General features: G+C 40.4%; 1 protein-coding gene across 1 annotated transcript in view; it reads left to right on the forward strand.

Moving 5' to 3' along the window:
- erfl1 (Ets2 repressor factor like 1) overlaps positions 1 to 17528 on the forward strand; it is a 63182-nt gene extending 45654 nt beyond the window's left edge. Inside the window, exons 3-7 of the mRNA XM_081715628.1 lie at positions 6590 to 6666; positions 6937 to 7171; positions 11163 to 11349; positions 12662 to 12797; positions 14106 to 17528. Of these exons, the coding sequence (XP_081571754.1) occupies positions 6603 to 6666; positions 6937 to 7171; positions 11163 to 11349; positions 12662 to 12797; positions 14106 to 14929 (1446 nt within the window). The 5' untranslated portion in view covers positions 6590 to 6602 and the 3' untranslated portion in view covers positions 14930 to 17528. The remainder of the gene's footprint in view (positions 1 to 6589; positions 6667 to 6936; positions 7172 to 11162; positions 11350 to 12661; positions 12798 to 14105) is intronic.
- Positions 17529 to 18555: the final 1027 nt, after the last annotated feature.

Here is an 18555-nt window from a genome sequence, read left to right on the forward strand (position 1 = left end):
ATCTCTCTATGGTATGAACCCAAGCCAAAACACTCTGGTGTGCTCCACTGAACAGATGGGCATTGCAGAAGCCTGCTGAGGTCTTTCTTCAAAGCACAGAGTGGAAAAGTATTTAAAGTGGTGCAGACTTTGGTCCACATTGGAGAGAAAATTGAAAAGGACTAATAAGGTACATGGAGCTAATTATTCATAAGTGAAAGCTCATTTGCAAACTTGCATTTAAAAAGGTATCTGAATGGCCACAGACCAGAGTTTTGGATGCAGTTGAAACAGGAAAAACCAGTGTTGACCTCACAGTAGTGATGATTGTAAACTGTCTGAGGTGTGACACAAGACACTGACCCAAATGCTGTGACCCACTGGGCACTCACCCCAGTGCTCCTATGCAAAGATTGGTTTTATTACATAAAAGTTTTATTTAAAGGATTTAGAGATCTCTAATCTAATCTGGTAATACTAAGTTTAGTGCAATACTATAAAATTTACTTTTGTTTTTAAATTATTTTCACTTATGACATTTTTATTTGGACCTCGCCAGTTATTGATCATACAGACTGATATGTTAAATCTGGGAGAATCCAGAACAGTAGGCCTAAAATGCACCAAGTAAGACGTGTTACTGAACACATTTTTATTGGACTGTGGGTTGATGAGAAAGAAATGGACGAGTTTTAGTCTAAGTAAATTACCTAAGTCGCGATTAATGTAATGTAATGTCACATCACGACAAGACCGTGTGTGCGTGTAAAGTTTAAGGGTCCGCTCGCCGGCGCAGTTTCTGGTCCTTTTTCTTTCCCCTCTCTCTTCCCTCTCGCGCAGGTTTTGATCTCTCAGTCGCGAGATCAAAGGCGCTCTCTGGCTATTAGTCAGCGCGAGCCATTGATCCCACATCGATCCATGCGAGACACAGCCGCCCCGTGAACACCGAACGAGACTCCCCAAAGCTCTCCCGCGCGGAAAGGGAGAGCGGAGAGGGGGGGGGCGCAAGGGGGTGGTGATGTGTGTGTGTGTGTGTGTGTGTGTGCGTGCGTACGTGTGTGTGTGTGTTTTTCTCTGGCGCTGGTAGAACCAAGCTCGAGCTTTTTCTTTGCCGCGGGACATGAAACAATGAGGCTCGAGCCGGTTTTAATAAAGCGCGCTTTCCCTGCTTTCAACTCTGGCGCGAGGCGGACGAGCCGGCAGCGGAGAGCGATCGATAATTAATGACGATGAATAATTTAACCCTATCGATTGATACTTTTTCTTCCTCTTTCCCCCTTTTTTCCCTTATATCTTAAGGCCGATGTTCTGTAAGATAGGCTACTGATAGCGCGTGCTTACTCGCGCCCATCACCGCCTCTTTAAGTTGAGCTCTGCACCATCTTTTCACCAAGTTTCTCCAGTCTTCGCGTCCTCTGCGAAACTTCACTTTCACTTGCCCTTTGTAGCTTAAAATTTAATTACTAATTTTCATAAAACTTTACTGAGGCTGAATGCAATGACTGTGGGTATGTTTGGATGGGTATCATGGGGCTGCTAGTTTATAAAGGTTTGATAGGCTAGGGTTATTTGTCTCTTATTTGTCTTAACATACTCACTCTGGCCAGCATTTTCACTAGATTTCTTTCTGTTAAAAGAGACAAATGTGATATAGCCTCATAGGTTGAGATAGATGTGAAATTTGATAGGTCTTCAGTTTCTTCTTTTACGAGACTACTAATGTTGATGTTCTGGGTGACTCCTTTCCCATTTCGTCAGGCATGTTGTGTTTCCACAAATCGCCTCTCCCTACTCCTCCTTCTCTCCATCCCTCCTAACAAACACCGCACACCACACAAGGCAGTCCCTCTGTTCTCTGACCCTGAGGCTGTGCAGAGGAGTGTCAGAGCAGACAAGAGTGGGGAAGGGATATATAGAAAGGAAGAGTGAGAGAGAAAACAGGAAAAAGAAAGCGTGGGGAAAAGAGAGAGTGTTTTGATGGACTGCAGATAGAGAGGGTGCATGGAGAGTCTATAGTCGCTTTCTCTTTGGCAACCCAAAGCATGAAGATGAGACACATATTGAGAGTGCGTTTCATGTTACGGGAGGAGAGGGTGTGCGAAGCCAGTCCCATCACAGTCCTTGAGTTTTCATGTTTTCACTCAGAACTCTTGTTCCACATCCATCTCGCCACACTGCTGGAGACAAAGTGTCACCCACGTGTCATATCCCCAGCCTCTTCATCCCTGTGTGTCAGTCTCTCTGTTGGTCAACTGGTGCCTCTCCATTCGTAGTATGTTGTTCCCCAACAAATCCACTTCCTCACCGTTTCTCTTTTATTGGAAGTCTATGAAGGCCCAGACCTTGTACCAGTTCATTTCAGTTCCATTGATCACGTTAGGTATGATTAAAGTTCAGATTTCCAACTCATACTGATGAAGCTGAGAAACCACAGCTCAGAACTATCAGTGCATAACTAGTTTATTATGTTTGTGTATTAATATCTGACACAAAGACAAAGTGTGTGACAGTTGCCAGGCAAGGTGTCAAATAAGGATGGGGTATGATTAAATGACTACACAACAGAAATGCTCTGTGTGAATAATTGCCAGAAAAGTATTTAAAAGTTTATGTCAGCAATTCAAGAATAAGCACTATGATAACTGCATGCTTTTTCGGTCTCATGCAAATTTCCCTTCTGAATTTTTAAGATTTCTGTGTGTATGGAGTGTGATAGCTAATGAAAGGTAACTGAATAGCACATATGTTTCATTTGGGGAACTTTTTTGCACCATACCAGCAGGTCATGGCTATGTTTGTATATTTTCCATGTTACCAGAATCATTAAAATAATCATAAAATAAAGTACATTTAATCATCTTTTGCATTTTGCTTTTTGGGATTTTCTCATGATACATTCCTCATTGCTACCGGAGGTTGTTAACTTTCTGCTGAGATTGATTAATCTAATTCCTTAAACATACTGCTATAGACAGTTTCCTACATTACTGTACTCACCAAATTCAAGTTACTCTGTATCTCTTTGTTTGCATGTACGTGTGCTCGTCTCCTCAGTGTGAGAGTATGTAGTTAGCTTTCTATATGTTATTGCGTGTCTCAACGGTATGAGAGTATAGTTAGCCTTCTATAGGCTATCAATTGTCTCATTACGTGAGAGTATGTAGTTAGCCTATTGCTCATGCCGAATGTTTTTCTGAACGTTTGTCATGCATGACACTTTTGTACATTTCGGTGCCTGTACGCGCAGCCTTGGATGTTTGTATGTGTGCGTGCATGCATGCAGCGTGCACTCTCTGCATCAGTGTGCCTCCATATTGAGGAGTGGGTGAGGAGATGTATTCCCTGGGCTGCTAGTTATAATGTTTCTGGGGGTGATGGGAGGAACTTGAAAGCCCCATGCTGCCCAAATCAAAACTAACAAGGAAATGATGGAGGCGCCTTTATCTCCTCACCTGCCTGGGGGAGGTGGGGGGAGGGGGATAGGAGAGAGCTGGTGAGGGGGGTGTGGGGGGGTGTAGACTGGCTTCCTCTTTGATTTGTAAAAAATGCATTACCTCCGAAATCAAACGGAAAATTACTGAGTGAGAGAGAGAGAGAGAATAAATAAATGTATGAGTAGCAGAGCTGAAGTCTTGATGTTGTTGTCTTGGTCTTGACAAGCAGTCTTGGTCTTGACCTTTGCCCCTGAACAAGACCCCAGTCTTAGTGATCTCTCAGTAATACCAGTCCAATAACTATAAAGTATATAGTGATAAACTCATCATGGTCAAAATGTAGAGGCTTGATACCAGCATTCACTGTAAGTACACATGTCCTGAATTGTCATAGTTTTGGCTCTATACTCCTGAGCACTGAATTCACAAAGAAACAGTCACTATGACACTAACTTGCAGAATGTCAGCTTTAATACAAGGGGATTTCATCAGCACTGGGTCCACAGTCCTTTAATGCTTATTTGAGGGACTGTGTGTAATTGGACAGGTGGCTGCTCAGTGGTTTCTTGGCCAGATATGTAGAGCTGATTTTAGAAGTGCTAAGATGATTCTGGAAGTGGCTTTTGAAACTAAAGTATCACGATGAAGTCTCTGTGTCAAGCAAGCATGCCATCGTGAAACTGAAAATTGAGAATAAGTCAGAACCACATCCAGAACAAGAGCAGGGTGAAAATCAGCCATTTGGTATGTTGTTAAGGAACAAGAACATGGAGAGCAAATGCAGAAAAACAGGCAGATGCCAGAAGACCATGGCAGTAGGTGGTTGAGGAATAATTTTAATCCTCATGATAAACTATCGAATGGATTAAGAACTTTATCCAGGATGTAGACATAGCAGTATTAATACTGTCACTAAGACAAGGGAACACCAGTGTGAAGTTAGTGAGTTTAGCCTCAGGATGCACAGCACCTGGTTGCGCACTCAAGATGCACACCACCTGGCCTGGTTACATGTTGATAAAAGTATAAAAGGCCTGGAGATTTCTGGGTAAAACTCCCCTGTCCTATATATGTGATGTAGATCATTAAGACTATCTTGTGCAGTTCATCGTGTTTCCAGGACTAACAGTAGAGAGTTAAGCATTAGCACTAGTAAGTAGGTTAGAAGACAGAGGAAAGATGGATAGCATTAAAAGCAATAGAAATATGGGCAGACACTCATAGCAAAAAATTTAATAGAGGTCTGTGTAGGATTTTACTGAGAGAGCTAAGAATGACCTGGGCAAAGTTAGGCTGATATAAACATTAGTTAAATTAATGTTTACTACTATAACTGAGTCTAAACAATCTCATCATAATTTCATAATTTACCATCTCACAACCTTCTTTTAGAAAAGGCAGTTGTTCATTTAAATGATAACTTAATTCAATCCACTCCACTAGTTGCAGTCATCAGTATATGAAGTTAGATCACAGGCTGTAGTACATCTGGTAGCATGCATAATATCTCAGCAATCCCCAACCCCATTCTTATCACAGGTCCACTGTGGGTTTGATCTTATTTTGGGTGGTAGACTTTTCCTAACCTAGGAGTGATACTGACATAGTAGTGGTGTGTGTGTAAGGATGAGTGTGCTACACTGGTATTGGTACTACAGTGGTATGTTTATGAGTCTGTGGGTGCTACAGTGATGTGTGAGTGTGTGGGTGCTCTACTGGTGTATGTGATGTCTGTTTTTGGAGTTTTTACATAGGTCAGTGTCACTGTTGGGTTAGGAGGGACCTGCAACACAAATAAATTCCATCCCACAACTCTCTGGGCTGTGTAACAAAGATTTTTTTTTTAAATCCCCTTTTTAACCATTCTTTCATGGGTCACCTGGAGCTAATTAGCATTAGCTGGCTGCAAGGAGAAGGAAAGAATTTATGTCAAAGGATAAAGAGGGAATAGGAGATGAATTCCAAGAAAGAAAAAAAGAGCAAGATGAAGAAGAAACAGAGAAGAGGGAGAGAGTGGACAGTCCAAGGACTAAAGGCAAAAGAGCGGATAGAGAGTGAGTGTGTGTGCGCACGTGTGTGTGTGTGAGCGTGTGGGTTAGTGAGTGAAAGAGAGAAGTGCCTGGAGTTAGCAATAATAATTTATACAAACACACCTTAATAATTCACGTTCCATTTCAATGCTGCAGGGAAGATCCAAAATTCACAGAGCATAATTAAATAGTGTAGGAGAGAAGAGAGAGGCGAGAGGGAGAGTGGGAGAGAGACCGGCATTAAAGATACCATGTACTGACATTTTTTCTTCCACCCTAGCTTTGTAAAACAACCTTTATGAAATTGTGATGTCCAAAGTAAGATTGAATTTCTGCAGCTATGTAGTGCTGTTGCACGGAGAGATAGGTGTGTATTGAGTTATGGAGCTCTTCTCCTACTAGATAAAACTTTATGCTTTTAATGATTCGTAATATCCTGCTTCAGAATTATATGTGCATAGTGGCACTGTCTGTGCTACTGTCTGCTAGAATGTTTTAGTTTTAACTTTAATTGATTAACCCTCTTAGTACACTTCAAATGTGATTTTGTTAGATTAATTTGCCAATATCAGTTGCAGTATTACATAGTTAGACAGTTGCAGTATTACATAGTTAGACATTTTCTTTATATTAGATCTATTCTAATTTGTTCATTCTATAACCCCAATTCAGCATAAAACATGTTCCTTTGTATGTCCTGTATGTGTATGTTAAACATCTCTGAACATCTGTATGGATAATAACACCATAACTTCATAGCTACTAGACCTGCAAGATGTGCTTTTCACTGTTTCTCTTGTGAAAAGTGAAAAGTTCTCAGGGATCTTACACTTGGCTATTGCAGATATTGGCTATTTAAAGGCAGTGAACACAGTAAAGCCTACATATGAAAGAGCCCCCAGCTAGTGCCCTAGCTGTGGAATGGATATTTATATGGTGACCATCTGTTACTGCTGAAATGTCATACCCTCTGAGACAGTTCTGTGCTGATACCCTATGAGACAGTTCTGTGCTGATACCCTCTGGGACAGTGCTGAAGCCGTCTGCTCTACTGTTGCTCACATCTTTTGGTCTGAGTGTGTTTATCTTATACCTCAGTTATATCTGTGTGTGTGTGTGTGTGTGTGTGTGTGTGTGTGTGTACAGGTGCAGTGGAGGCATGGACTGTAACTGTGTTAGTGAGCTACTGCTCACTCCACCTGTCCCTGCTCTCTGGACACCAGGTGAGCATATGAACATATCAAATGTCAAGAAGACAATGTTCTAGATGAAGACAATTGTACCAAGATCTGTATCATGAATACTACTAATTCAGGAAACTTCTGAAGTTGACAGTTATACTTGCTATTCCCCCTGTTCGCATCACAGATAATGCTGTTGTGCTGTTTCTGGATTTCCTGACACAGCCAGCCTCTTACTATGTCTAGTCTAGCTAGCACTGTAATGCAGCAGGCCTCACCCACATCCTCCAACTGTCCTGCCTCCTGCCCCAGGCTTCGCCTTCCCAGACTGGGCCTACAAGCCGGAGTCGAGCCCTGGTTCGCGGCAGATCCAGCTCTGGCACTTCATCCTGGAGCTCCTGCAGAAGGAAGAGTACCAAGGAGTGATAGCTTGGCAGGGTGACTACGGCGAGTTTGTCATCAAAGACCCAGATGAAGTGGCCAGACTGTGGGGAATCCGCAAATGCAAGCCTCATATGAACTACGACAAGCTTAGCCGAGCGCTGAGGTGGGTCCGTTAACTGGGTGCTTTTACCACTGCCCTATTTATACATTCACTATGTAGACACCAACACCACAGATGTTAATGTTGCTGCATTATCAAGCAGTTTGATTCAAATTTAAAATGTTGAAGATGAGGCAAATTTAAACTATGCCAACTATTATTTCTGAGTATTTCTAAGTGTTTGTCAGTATATGGTTATTAACTTTAAATAGCTGGGTAAGATCAGCATAAGATGTAGTTGGTCCTAAAATATTTCAGTCATCTCTGAATAAATTAAGTCACAGGGTGTTAAAGCCAGAAGTTGTTTCCTAAATATGGTTCATGATAGTGTAGGCAAACCTATTTTATTCATTCCTGTTATTGGATGAATGTTAAACCTTTTGGCTTAACTGAGTCACTGGTGTAACTTCCTCACATCATGTGGATTTTGCTTCATTTTTAAAGAGGAAAATAAAAGTACAGTCATTGGAGACCTGACAAAATCCTGTGATTGTACGCCCACAAAAATAAACTAGTGCTGTCAACATGAAGAAGAATAAACATCATAAAATAATCTCACACTTAACGTTCCACATGTGCTCTGTAATCAGCCCAAACTAACTCTTCAGACATGTGGCAGATGTCATCACCAGCTAAGTTTCCACCCCTGCCTTTTTTTAGTAAAAACCTTTAGTAAAGTTTTTTTTTTTACTAAATTTTACATTTTACAATTGAGATAAAAAATTATTGTGATAAACTAGAAGGAAATTAATTGGCTGTATAAATAATGCAATTGTGAACACAAAGCTATATGATTGATCAGCTATTTCTGCATTTCTGCCATCATGATTAAATGAGGCCAGTGTTTCCCATCTTTATCCTTGGGGACCAACAGGTAATCCACATTTTGTCTCTGTCCCAGCTCTTAACATGCCTAACCCAAGCCATGAAGAACACAGAATGCCTGCTGCATGTGCACCTAAAGGCTGGGACTGAGTAAAACATGGACTGACTCATGGACTAGACTGGCAGAGACTCAGTTGGGCTTTGGTGTGAGGAGCAAAAAAGAACAAAACATCTCCACCAGATCCTCACGGGGGTTTTTTGGTCTGTCCAATCCAGTGATTTAGTATTGCACATAACCAGGATTTTGGCCAGCACAATGGAGAGAAAAATGTTTAGAAAAGATAAAACAAGACTAAATAGAACTTGCCTAACTTTTTCACACACTGTCCATACTTTCACATATTTATTTGTGGCAGCTTCATTCATTACTTAGATGGAAACATGATATAAGCATTATTAACTGCTCTTCTTTCCAGATATATTTAAATCAGCCATTATAAAACCTCTATCCAAAATTATGATGTAGATATGAATTTCAAATATTCTTTTCTTAAAAACTGTATATTTCCCATTTTCCTTTATTATGGAATGTTTGTGAAAGCAGAAATAGCATTCATGAAGAAAGTCTGATTGGGTCATAATGCCGAAATCATGTTTCACTTCTTGTACTCCTTGATATAAAAGCAATATGTCATTCTATTAACAGCAGTATAGTTTTTAAATCTAAACAAGCCACTGTGGAAAAGTCTTGGACTGGTTTGCTACTATTTCAGAGGAAGACAAAGCTTATGTAGGGAAGACAAAGCTTATGTACGGAAGACAAAGCTTATGTAGGTGAGAGTACATTAAGAAGGTCTTGACACTGGTTATACCCAAGAGTCTACTCTCAGTCCCTTCTGCTTTCACTGTGCATGCTTGGGGAAGACTGAGTATGGGCACGACCATTTTAGTTCACTTTGTCCCCTCACAACTACCTTTTCTAAATATTACTACACCTTGCTTTATTATTATCATCATTCTTATCGTTTCTACTGTTTTTTGTTTTACTATTTTTTTTGCTCTTGTTTAATGTTTTGTATTCAGATTGTTTTATGTATGTTTAATCTTTTCAATGTGATACAGGTGAAATTCCAATAAAGTTATTATTTATCATTATCATTTATCATTTTGGATATTTTGTGTTAAAAATATTTTGTGAGTGGTACTTAGATGTTCTTATGGTTTGTGTACAGATGTTAACTAGACTGAGCTCACTCACAAGCATGCTCATGCTTTGGACTTTGATATGTGCATGAACTAAAGTAAAAACTTCAGAGCAATATAAGAAAAGCTAAACAGTCTGAAATATCTTGAAATAAATCGCTTGGAGCAATGTCCATGTCAACAGATGTAAATGTCTGAGGGAGAAGCTTAAAGAAGCCGGCTAATATCACCCGTTTGAGTTCTGATAATCCAAACAGAACAGGCAAACTCAGTAAAAGGTGACACTCTGCTTTTGCCTTATTCACCTTTTCACCTTTTCACCTTTAACCCTGATACATAACCACTTAAGCCTCCCTATCACGGACGTTTTGAATAAACTGGGTGTATGCTGTGTGGTTTCTGCTTTGTTGAATATACAGAACAGAATGTCTATACTGTTTTAATATCCTAATCCAAAGGTTTTTCTGTTTATCATTTTAGTTGTAAGGCAGGAAATTGAAACATTTTCAACAGCTTCACTGCAGCTAATTTGTTATTCCTTATCTTCAGAAGAAAGATTTTTGTTTGGGGACATTTTGAAAACTGTTTCCCCTCCAAGGAAGGTCAATACTTTCAATTTTGTGGCATCTTTATTTGTCCAAATAACTCTGGCATGAGGCTCTAACACAATATTTGTCAATTCGGATTTTGAAATTGAGTCTCAGATTGATCTTTACATCATCAAACATACATCATCTCTGCTTTCAATGCCCGCAAGGCACGAAACTTTTTGAGGATTTGAAGTATTGGCCCTTGTCATATGAATGGTCCTTTGTGTGCTAACCACACTCACTAATCTTCTTCTTGCTTATGCAAATCGTTTCCCACACTCCTCCATCTTTCAGCCTTGCTACCACCCACCCCCTCCCCCACCTTCTCTTTAATAGGCGCTGTCGCTCCCTGCTAATTGTTATGAATTGGTGTGGGCCATAATTGGCCTTTTTGATTAGCCTTTCTTAATTGCTCAATTAAGGGGCAATGCACAATTGCCATACAAAGCAAAAGCATGCAAATCACTGGTGAGGCGGGTTGCATTATGGGTACTGCATTATGGGTACAGAGTTCAACAGTGTTGAACTGCTAAACTGAGCAGAAGGAAGCCAAGCGTATAGTGTTTGAAATTTGAGTGTGCATAGCTGATCATGGTCGGACCTCACTAATGTGCATGTAAGTAGCTGAGAGTAAAGACTCATAAGGATATATATGTGGATATATCACATAGGCCACACTGCTTCTCCCTCCAGAGCTGTACAGGGGAAAGGAAACTGTGATAACTGCTCTGCTATAATGATGTCTGTTATTCGTGTGAATGGAGATAGTGGAGGCACTACGTCCTGGTCAGAGAATGGCTCAGTTACCTAAAAGAGCTAAAATGTTCAAATCATCTTATTAAAGAATGTGGTTTAGCATGATTCTTACAGCTGCTTATAATGGCTTTTATAACAGCATGTAAACTTCAGCATTCTCAGTGCTGTGTACATGTTTAAACTCAAGTAAACACAAGAAGAAATGTTTATATACTATTTTTATTATTATCTCCAGCCTTTGAACCCAGGCAGATTTTGAAATGCTGAAATGCCACAGCGGTTGCACATGGACAGGTGTACGTGTCTTAATACAAAGCCTCCTGCTCTCATACATGGTGCTGGAGTTTCAGTGTCGTTCACTCATTGTAAAAACTGTTTATGAAGGAAAGAATTAGACCTCTTCATAAATAATTAAATTACAACATTTAGTGTATTTTGCAAGTGCAACAATGATTATAACACAAATGTATGGATACAATCTTAATGCGAAAAAAGTGTTGCAAAAAAATCAGTCTTCCTACGTTTACTGCCCTGTTTCCTGGTTCTGTGTGTCCCTGATCTTTGTGGTTGACTTCCCTTCTCCTGTCTTTCTCTGCTCCCTCTGCCGTGCCCCTCTGCAGGTACTACTACAACAAGCGCATTTTGCACAAAACCAAAGGGAAGCGTTTCACCTATAAGTTTAACTTCAGTAAGGTTGTTCTGGTTAACTACCCCCTGCTGGATATGGCAAGCTCACCATTTCTGCTAACCCCCAACCACTTCAGCGGCGGGGCCGCCACTCCGGACTGCAACCCCGTCACCCCCGAGGTACGAAGGAATGGGTGCATGAGGAAAAACATGCCCCTTTCCACATGTTCCTTGCAGAAAAACGAGAGAGGGGATTTTATCAAAAGAAACACTATCCACATATTCTGTGACATACTCGGAATTTTAAGATGCAACATATGTCTCAAAAAGTATAAATACATCATAAAATAAACTGAAAAATAGACATGGAGTGCAGAATGTGGCTTAAGGATTGTTAGAGAGAAATGAATACAAACTCAACATCCACTAATCATGCTTCTATTCCTTACTGTTCTGTTTTACTCTTACCATCTAAGATCCATGTTAACTAAAACAGAACCTTGCTATTGGTCTACCACTGCCGTGAAAGGACACAGTGAGGGTAAAAACAAAAATGTCAGTGTTAGTCTGTTTTATTGTTTTTCATGATAAAAAAAAAGATCTTAAAAAATGATTTAAAAAGTCTATAGTCTAAAACCTAGACTCAGAAACAGTTGAATACATCTCCTTTTTTACATGCCCGTCAGCAGTATTCCAGTAGCATTACCTTATTTCAAAAACTTTGTCAATGAAATCTGTAGCTGTTTTTTTTTTTCATGTACCAAGTCTGAATAGTTACCATGTGAGAAAGTTCTGTATTTAGTTAAAGACAGATGGGGGTGGGGGTGGGGGTGGGGGTGGGGGGGTCAGATTATGCCAAGGTGAAGCAGAAAGAAGAGAGAAATGTCAAGGCGGGTGTTAAGGGGTCTTAAACGAAAAGACACATTTATCCCCTTCCGCTCATTCTCACCTGGGCTGCTGTATTCATTGCTGGCATTAACTGAAAATGAAAGAACGTACGAAATTTGAGAAGGAGAATACCAGAGCAGTTCAACATAATTAATGCAGGCTTGTTAGAACATCAAGATCACACTGTGACACACAAACGTGAAACCTAATAGAAGTTCCTGCTCACCGCACAGTGGGCTGTCCCGCTTTCCGTGCCTCAGACACAAAGACCTCTCCGTTTCCGTGATTTACCTTCATCCTTGATATTTGAAAGTGCTACACTAACCTGCTTCACATTTTACAACAGTCAAACAACTTTCCAACTTTCCTTCCACTTTTTGTGCAGTATTGGAAAAAAAAATCTCTTTTCACCCGTTTTCCGTGTTTTTAACATGTACTCTATTAACATATACAGAACTGCATAAATCGATGAAACTAAATCTAAACTCTTTTCCACGTTCTCTCTGTGTCGTGGCTTCTTTCTCTTTCTCTTCATTGCCTCTCTCCTGTCCTCACTTTTTCCTATCATTCCAACTTTTTCTCTACATCCCTGGAATTGTCTCAGGCCCTGCAGTCGTTATTCCCGCGACTGCCTGAGTCCGGCCGGGGGAGCGCGCTGTTCGAGCGTGGAAGCACCGCAACAGCTCCAGGACCAGAGGCCGACAAACTCAGACTGGACACCTTCCCTTTCCTCAGCCCAGGTGAGACGCGACGCGACCCGAACGAGAACGTGGGTCACCGACTGCGGAAAGTGGGCGGGGCCAGAAGGAATGTTTTTAGAAACAGGAAACGCATGGACGGAGAACTGAGAGAGGGGATTTATCTGTCAGTCTCCGTGGTTAAAGTGGTCAGAGGGATCTCACCAGGCTGTTGATGCCCAAAGAGTAATGTGTGAAATAAAAATCCACACTGAGACAGAGATCCAGTCTTGTGTTTCAGTTACTTAGCAGCATGAGAGGTGATTGGATCCATGCATTCACTTTATTTTTGTGAGTGTTCGTTACCATTTGCATATTACTGTGTATATTTGCATATTACTGTGCACATTTGCATATTGATGGATATGCTTCAGCACTTTCTCCGTAAAAAGACATAAAGCGCTCTATTAGTGTGTGTGTTGAAACACTTGACTACCACTCCTTTGTCTTTCCTCCATATGTGTATTATGGTATCAGTGCATCAGAATGTGTGTTTGTGTGGCCAAGTGTGTGTGTATTTTTGTGTGTTTGTGTGTTGTTGTAGTGTGTGTGTGTTTGTTTGGTGTGTGTGAGGCCCTCCCTTACTTTGTTTGTCCTCAGGTCCAATTCCTCCCTCCTCCCCTTCTCACCCTGATCTCACTCCCATGTGTCCCCCCTGTCCTAATCCCTTCCCAGGCAGGAAGGCCCTAATTGAGGGTGCAGGCTTCAGTTTGTGGCCTGTGGGCGCCCATTACTGTGTTTTCATAAGCAAGTGAGGACTGCCTGACTGATTCAATATTCATGTGTCTCCTAGCTACTCCTGGCCCAGCACACAGAGAGACTGCAGCACTGTCAAATTAGGCCTGCATAGTAAATAACAGTGATATGGAGTGAGAGAGAGAGAGAGAGAGAGAGAGAGAAGAAGAAGAAGAGAGAGAGAGACAGAGAGAAAGTGAGAGTTAGAGAGACAGAGAGATCGAGAGAAAAAGAATGAGGAATGTATAAGGGAAGAGATGGTCAGAGAGTTCGATGAAGACGTACGATTTCAGGAAGATTTGAGAAGAGGGAGCAATGTCAGGAAGGATTTGTTTTCATAAACTAAACACCAAGTTTTGAGAACAAAGAAACATATAAACATTAGCAAACCAGTCAACAAAGAGGTTCAATTCTGTTGCGTAAAGTGATTTCTATTTTTTATTTTGTGTAACTATGATAATAGAAGTTATTTGTTCAACTTTTGATTATTTTTTAAATGTACAAATTACATATGTAGAACATATTTTTGATGTCTATATTTTGCTAAATCCATTTTTCCATTTCTTTTCTTTATAGCCACCCCCTGTTATTCCAAACCCCAGTCCATGCTGGGTGCTTACCCTCGCAATCCTCCATTTGACTACTCTTGGGGCTTCAACCCTTATCTCCCTGGGGCTTTCTCCCTAAACAACTGCCCCAAACTGCCCCCAAGCTCTCTTTACCCCTCCCACTTCTATCCCAACCCACTTCAGTCCAGCCTGTCCCAGCTGCCGCACCCCTTCTCCTCTCTGCTGCCACCTGGAGACACAGGCGGAGCGGAGCGGGCCCAAACCGGAGGATCCAATGGCTCAGCGGGCATCCCCCCTGCACGTCTCTGCCTCCCTCCCTACCATGGCGGCTTGCTGCATGGCCGGACTGAGTCGGGTGGCGTGGGCCCGGGGGTGGCTGAGAGGGAGAGGGCCGAGGCCCACCCCGGGCTCCCAGGTGCAGGGCTCAGCCTGGGCCTGGGTCTTGGAGGGCTGGGGTTGAGCAGTGTGGGAGGCAGGCAGAGCCCAGCTGACCGCCGCACTGGTCTGAAACAGGACCCGGAGTCGGACTCGGAGCTGGAGATCACTGACCTGAGCGACTGCAGCTCGGAGAATGAGCACGAGCTGGACTTCCCCTCGGCGAAAGAACACAGGCTGGGAGGGCGACCTCACATACTAGAAGCCAAGACCGGAGGCCTGGGGGGAACCCTACCACCGCTCTCCTCTCTTCCTCCACCTGTATCACCCCATCCTCTCAAAAGCCTGGTGCCCTTGTCTCCTCCACCTCCCTCCCTCCCTCCACCCATGTCTCCGTCCCTCACTCTGGTTGACCAGCATAGAGAAACAGACACTCTCAAACTCTCTCATAGTTAATGGGCTCTGTTTCTTTGCATTCTGGCTCCATCAAGCACTCTCTGAATCTTTCTGTCCTCCTTTTCCTCATGTGGAATATTTTTGCCTTATTTTTGTTTGCATTTTTTAAAAGAAAATATTGCTTCTCGTTTTTTTTTTCCCTTTTGCTCTTATGACCTGTTCTGCATATTTTGTCTGGCTTGGTGTTGAAACACTGGGAAATTATTTTACAAATTCATTTACAATACCATGTGGAAACTTTTACATTTGCAGTCCAGCATGTATAAGTTTTTAATTATCTTTATTGCCCTTAATTGAACTTTTTTATATTCTGAAAATTTGATTTATTGCTTAATTGGAATTTGATTAATTTTCTGTTTGAAATGCAAACATTTTAAACTGCATATGCAGAGTAAGGACCAGTTTATGTGTGAAATCACTAAAATCTAATTATTAACTTACAGTTTTTTCAGCTATAAAACTGTTTTCAACTTTTTCATCCTGGCTTTAGTGTGAACAAATTGTAGATGCAAATTTCCACTGAGAACCCGTTTTAAAGACATTGTTTAAGAAATAATTACTAAGGTCCTTTGATGTTAAAAGATAACTACTGACATGTTAACTAATAAGTTCGTAAGCTAGTAACTTTTAAAAATGTAATGTACTTTCATTAATTGTTTACATACTTGTAAATGTAAACTTTTACTCCCTCTATTGACTGTGTTAAGACATTCAGCACAAACAAAAACAGCAGTGAACTGGGTTTTACATATGAAATATGAAGTATGTTGTTTTTGTTACACTGAATTAATTAATGAGTTCTGCAGTTACTGCTGTTTTCACGTTATGTAGTCTAGGTTATATATTCACTCAGAGTAATTGACTTCCATTGTACTGACAGGAGTATTTGGACAGAGTTTATATTGCACAACTTTCCCTACTCATATGTTCACTGTTTATCTGTTCAATACAAGATTTGAGCTGCATAATATAAACTGCAATAAATGTAATTTTGTGGAAATATTTTATTAGAAAATTAGTTGTGTTGCAATAACGCATCTACTTGCGATAAGTTGCTCTGCACTGAAAAGCTGGCAATAGAAACGTTGTCAAACATTGCCATCTGGTGGTGAGATATCACTCCTGCAGACACAGTGGTTGCATTTGAATGCAACTTTCTTAAATTGTCTTTTCAACGAATGGTATTCCCCTGTTGCACATTGTTGCATAATATGTTTATTGTGCTGGGCTATATATTTCATTGGTTTGCTTTTACCTATTTGTTCACTTGTAGACTTATATTTATTCTGTGCTAAAATGTCTTATTTAAAACAACTATAAAATTCATTGAGACAGGCTATGAGAGACTGAGGAAGGAAGTGCTTAAATTCACACCTATATTTCCTTGTATATATTTTGTGTATATTACATTCAATTGCTATTATTACTATTATATGAGATTGATGTATTGGTGTGATTTAATTCTGTATTTAAAAATGAAAACAGTCAGCTGTGGGATATAGTGTTTCAGAAGTATAAAAAAGAAAGCACTTGTTTTCTGGGGGGTTTTATGTGGATGGGTTTGAGATGAAAATGTGTAACATTTTCGCAACACCATCTGGTCATGCCCTTTGCTCATTCCTCAGAATGATACTGCGATGCCAGATTAACCTGCTGCCAGTCATGTTTAATAGTTTATATTCTCAGATTCACTGAGTGATAGTTTACTGTAATGAGTCAAATGTGAGTGATATTGGGTTTTGCACACTTTGGGAGAAATCAGTCAAATACTTTGACTGTTTGAATGTTTGTTTTTGATAGTTACAGTTCTCACAACTGGAGAATAACAAAAAAATCTAAAATCTTTTTAAGGATAGTTTATATAACAAAATGCCACAACAATTACTGATTAAGGTAAGGTCTAAATAAAATGGGACATAACTTCACTGCAAATATTTCCTCAGATAACAAACACAATAATATATCCACAATTTAGACAAAATAACTTTGTTACATCAGTGTATTATATAAAACTACCAATGTACATAGATTTTCTTTTGTGTATTTGTGTGTACACATTGAAAAACAAAAAACAAAAACAGCATTTTCTTTGCAGTATATTTTTTGTTTGTTTTATTGTAAATTTGGAAATTGAACAAGATGAAAAAAGAGCTAAAATAATATCTTCAAAAGCAATAAAAGTTATTCTGAGATGTGAGAGTTCAGATTTGTCACTGAAGTCTTGTGTACAAGACTGGGTTTCATATCAGATGTAATAACATCACAGAGAAGTAACACTACAGCTAAAGATGAAAACGCCATTATTTTGTTTAGAGAACAGGACCGGGTATCCCAAAAGCACCGTAACACAAACATCATTGTTAAATGGTAGCACAAGTATCACACTAAACATTGTCTCTCTCATTTAAGGCGATTTTAACACTATGATGCTTTTGGTGTAGATGTTCAGATAATGTGTTAGACATAATAGATTTAGTACAGCTGCCACATTTTCAGAATGTTTGATAAATGGCCACATTAACATAAATTCACTGAAAGACTGGTATAATGGGCTTGCTGAAGTATATAGACAGTGATTGAAAGTATTGGCAAGTGTGCACTTTCTCCCCTGGTGCAACAACACGCCCCTCTAATTTGAAGACAACCCTCTGATTTTAAGGAAATCTTAATACTGCTTCTTACTGTTCTTAAATTCTTAATATTGCACTTACACATTTGGCAGATGCTCTTATCTAGAGCAACTTACATATATTTCTCACTATCACAGTATGTGTGCTACTATACCTTTTCTGTACAAGCATTACTAAGTGAGCTACAGAAACGAACTGTCTTTAAGTGTTTAATTCGAATTCTAGTCTCTAGTAGCTGACCAGTGTCCTAAAAAGATCTACTGGTTTATACTCTTTAAGAATATCAGAAAAGTTTTGTGGGCCTATTCTCTGTCATTTAGTGATTTGTAGAGTAGTAGCAAAATATTGTATAACTAACTGGAAGCCGGTTTAGAGATATTAGAAGTGGAGAACTGTGCTCTGTTCTCTTTGTCTCTTGTAGCAGTATTCTGAATAAGGTCATAGTCAATTAGAAGGCAAAGAGCTCTGACTAGGTTTTATTTTTAAGATCTCGTGCACTAAGATGTGAGACACTCTTCTTTGCTTCTGAATAGCATAACCTCAGCCTACTGTGTTCAGAGTTACACCCACCCACTTCTCAGAATGGACACATCTAGATTAATCAGAAACAATTACACCAACCCATTCTTCACAAAGGTCTCCTCTAGAGTCATCAGAAACAGTTACACCAATCCTCTCCTCAGGAGAGACTCTTCTAAACTCATCAGAAACAGTTAAGACAACCCCATCCTCAAAAAAGACACCTCCAGATTCATCAGAAACAAGGTTACACCAACTCTCTCCTCAGAAAGGACTCTTCTAGACTCATCAGAAACAGTTACACCAACCCTCTGCTCAAAAAGGATACCCCTAGACTTATCAAAAACAAGGTTACACCAACTCTTTCCTCACAAGACTCCAATGGCCTCTTCAGAAACAAGGTTACACCAGAGACATACAACAGCTTCCAGACCGTAGCGGCTGCCTCCTGTCTGCTAAAGGCCGTGTGTGCGGAAG

This window comes from Electrophorus electricus, chromosome 1 (genome assembly GCF_041902795.1).
Source record: "Electrophorus electricus isolate QZ-2024a chromosome 1, ASM4190279v1, whole genome shotgun sequence".
Lineage (NCBI taxonomy): Eukaryota > Metazoa > Chordata > Actinopteri > Gymnotiformes > Gymnotidae > Electrophorus > Electrophorus electricus.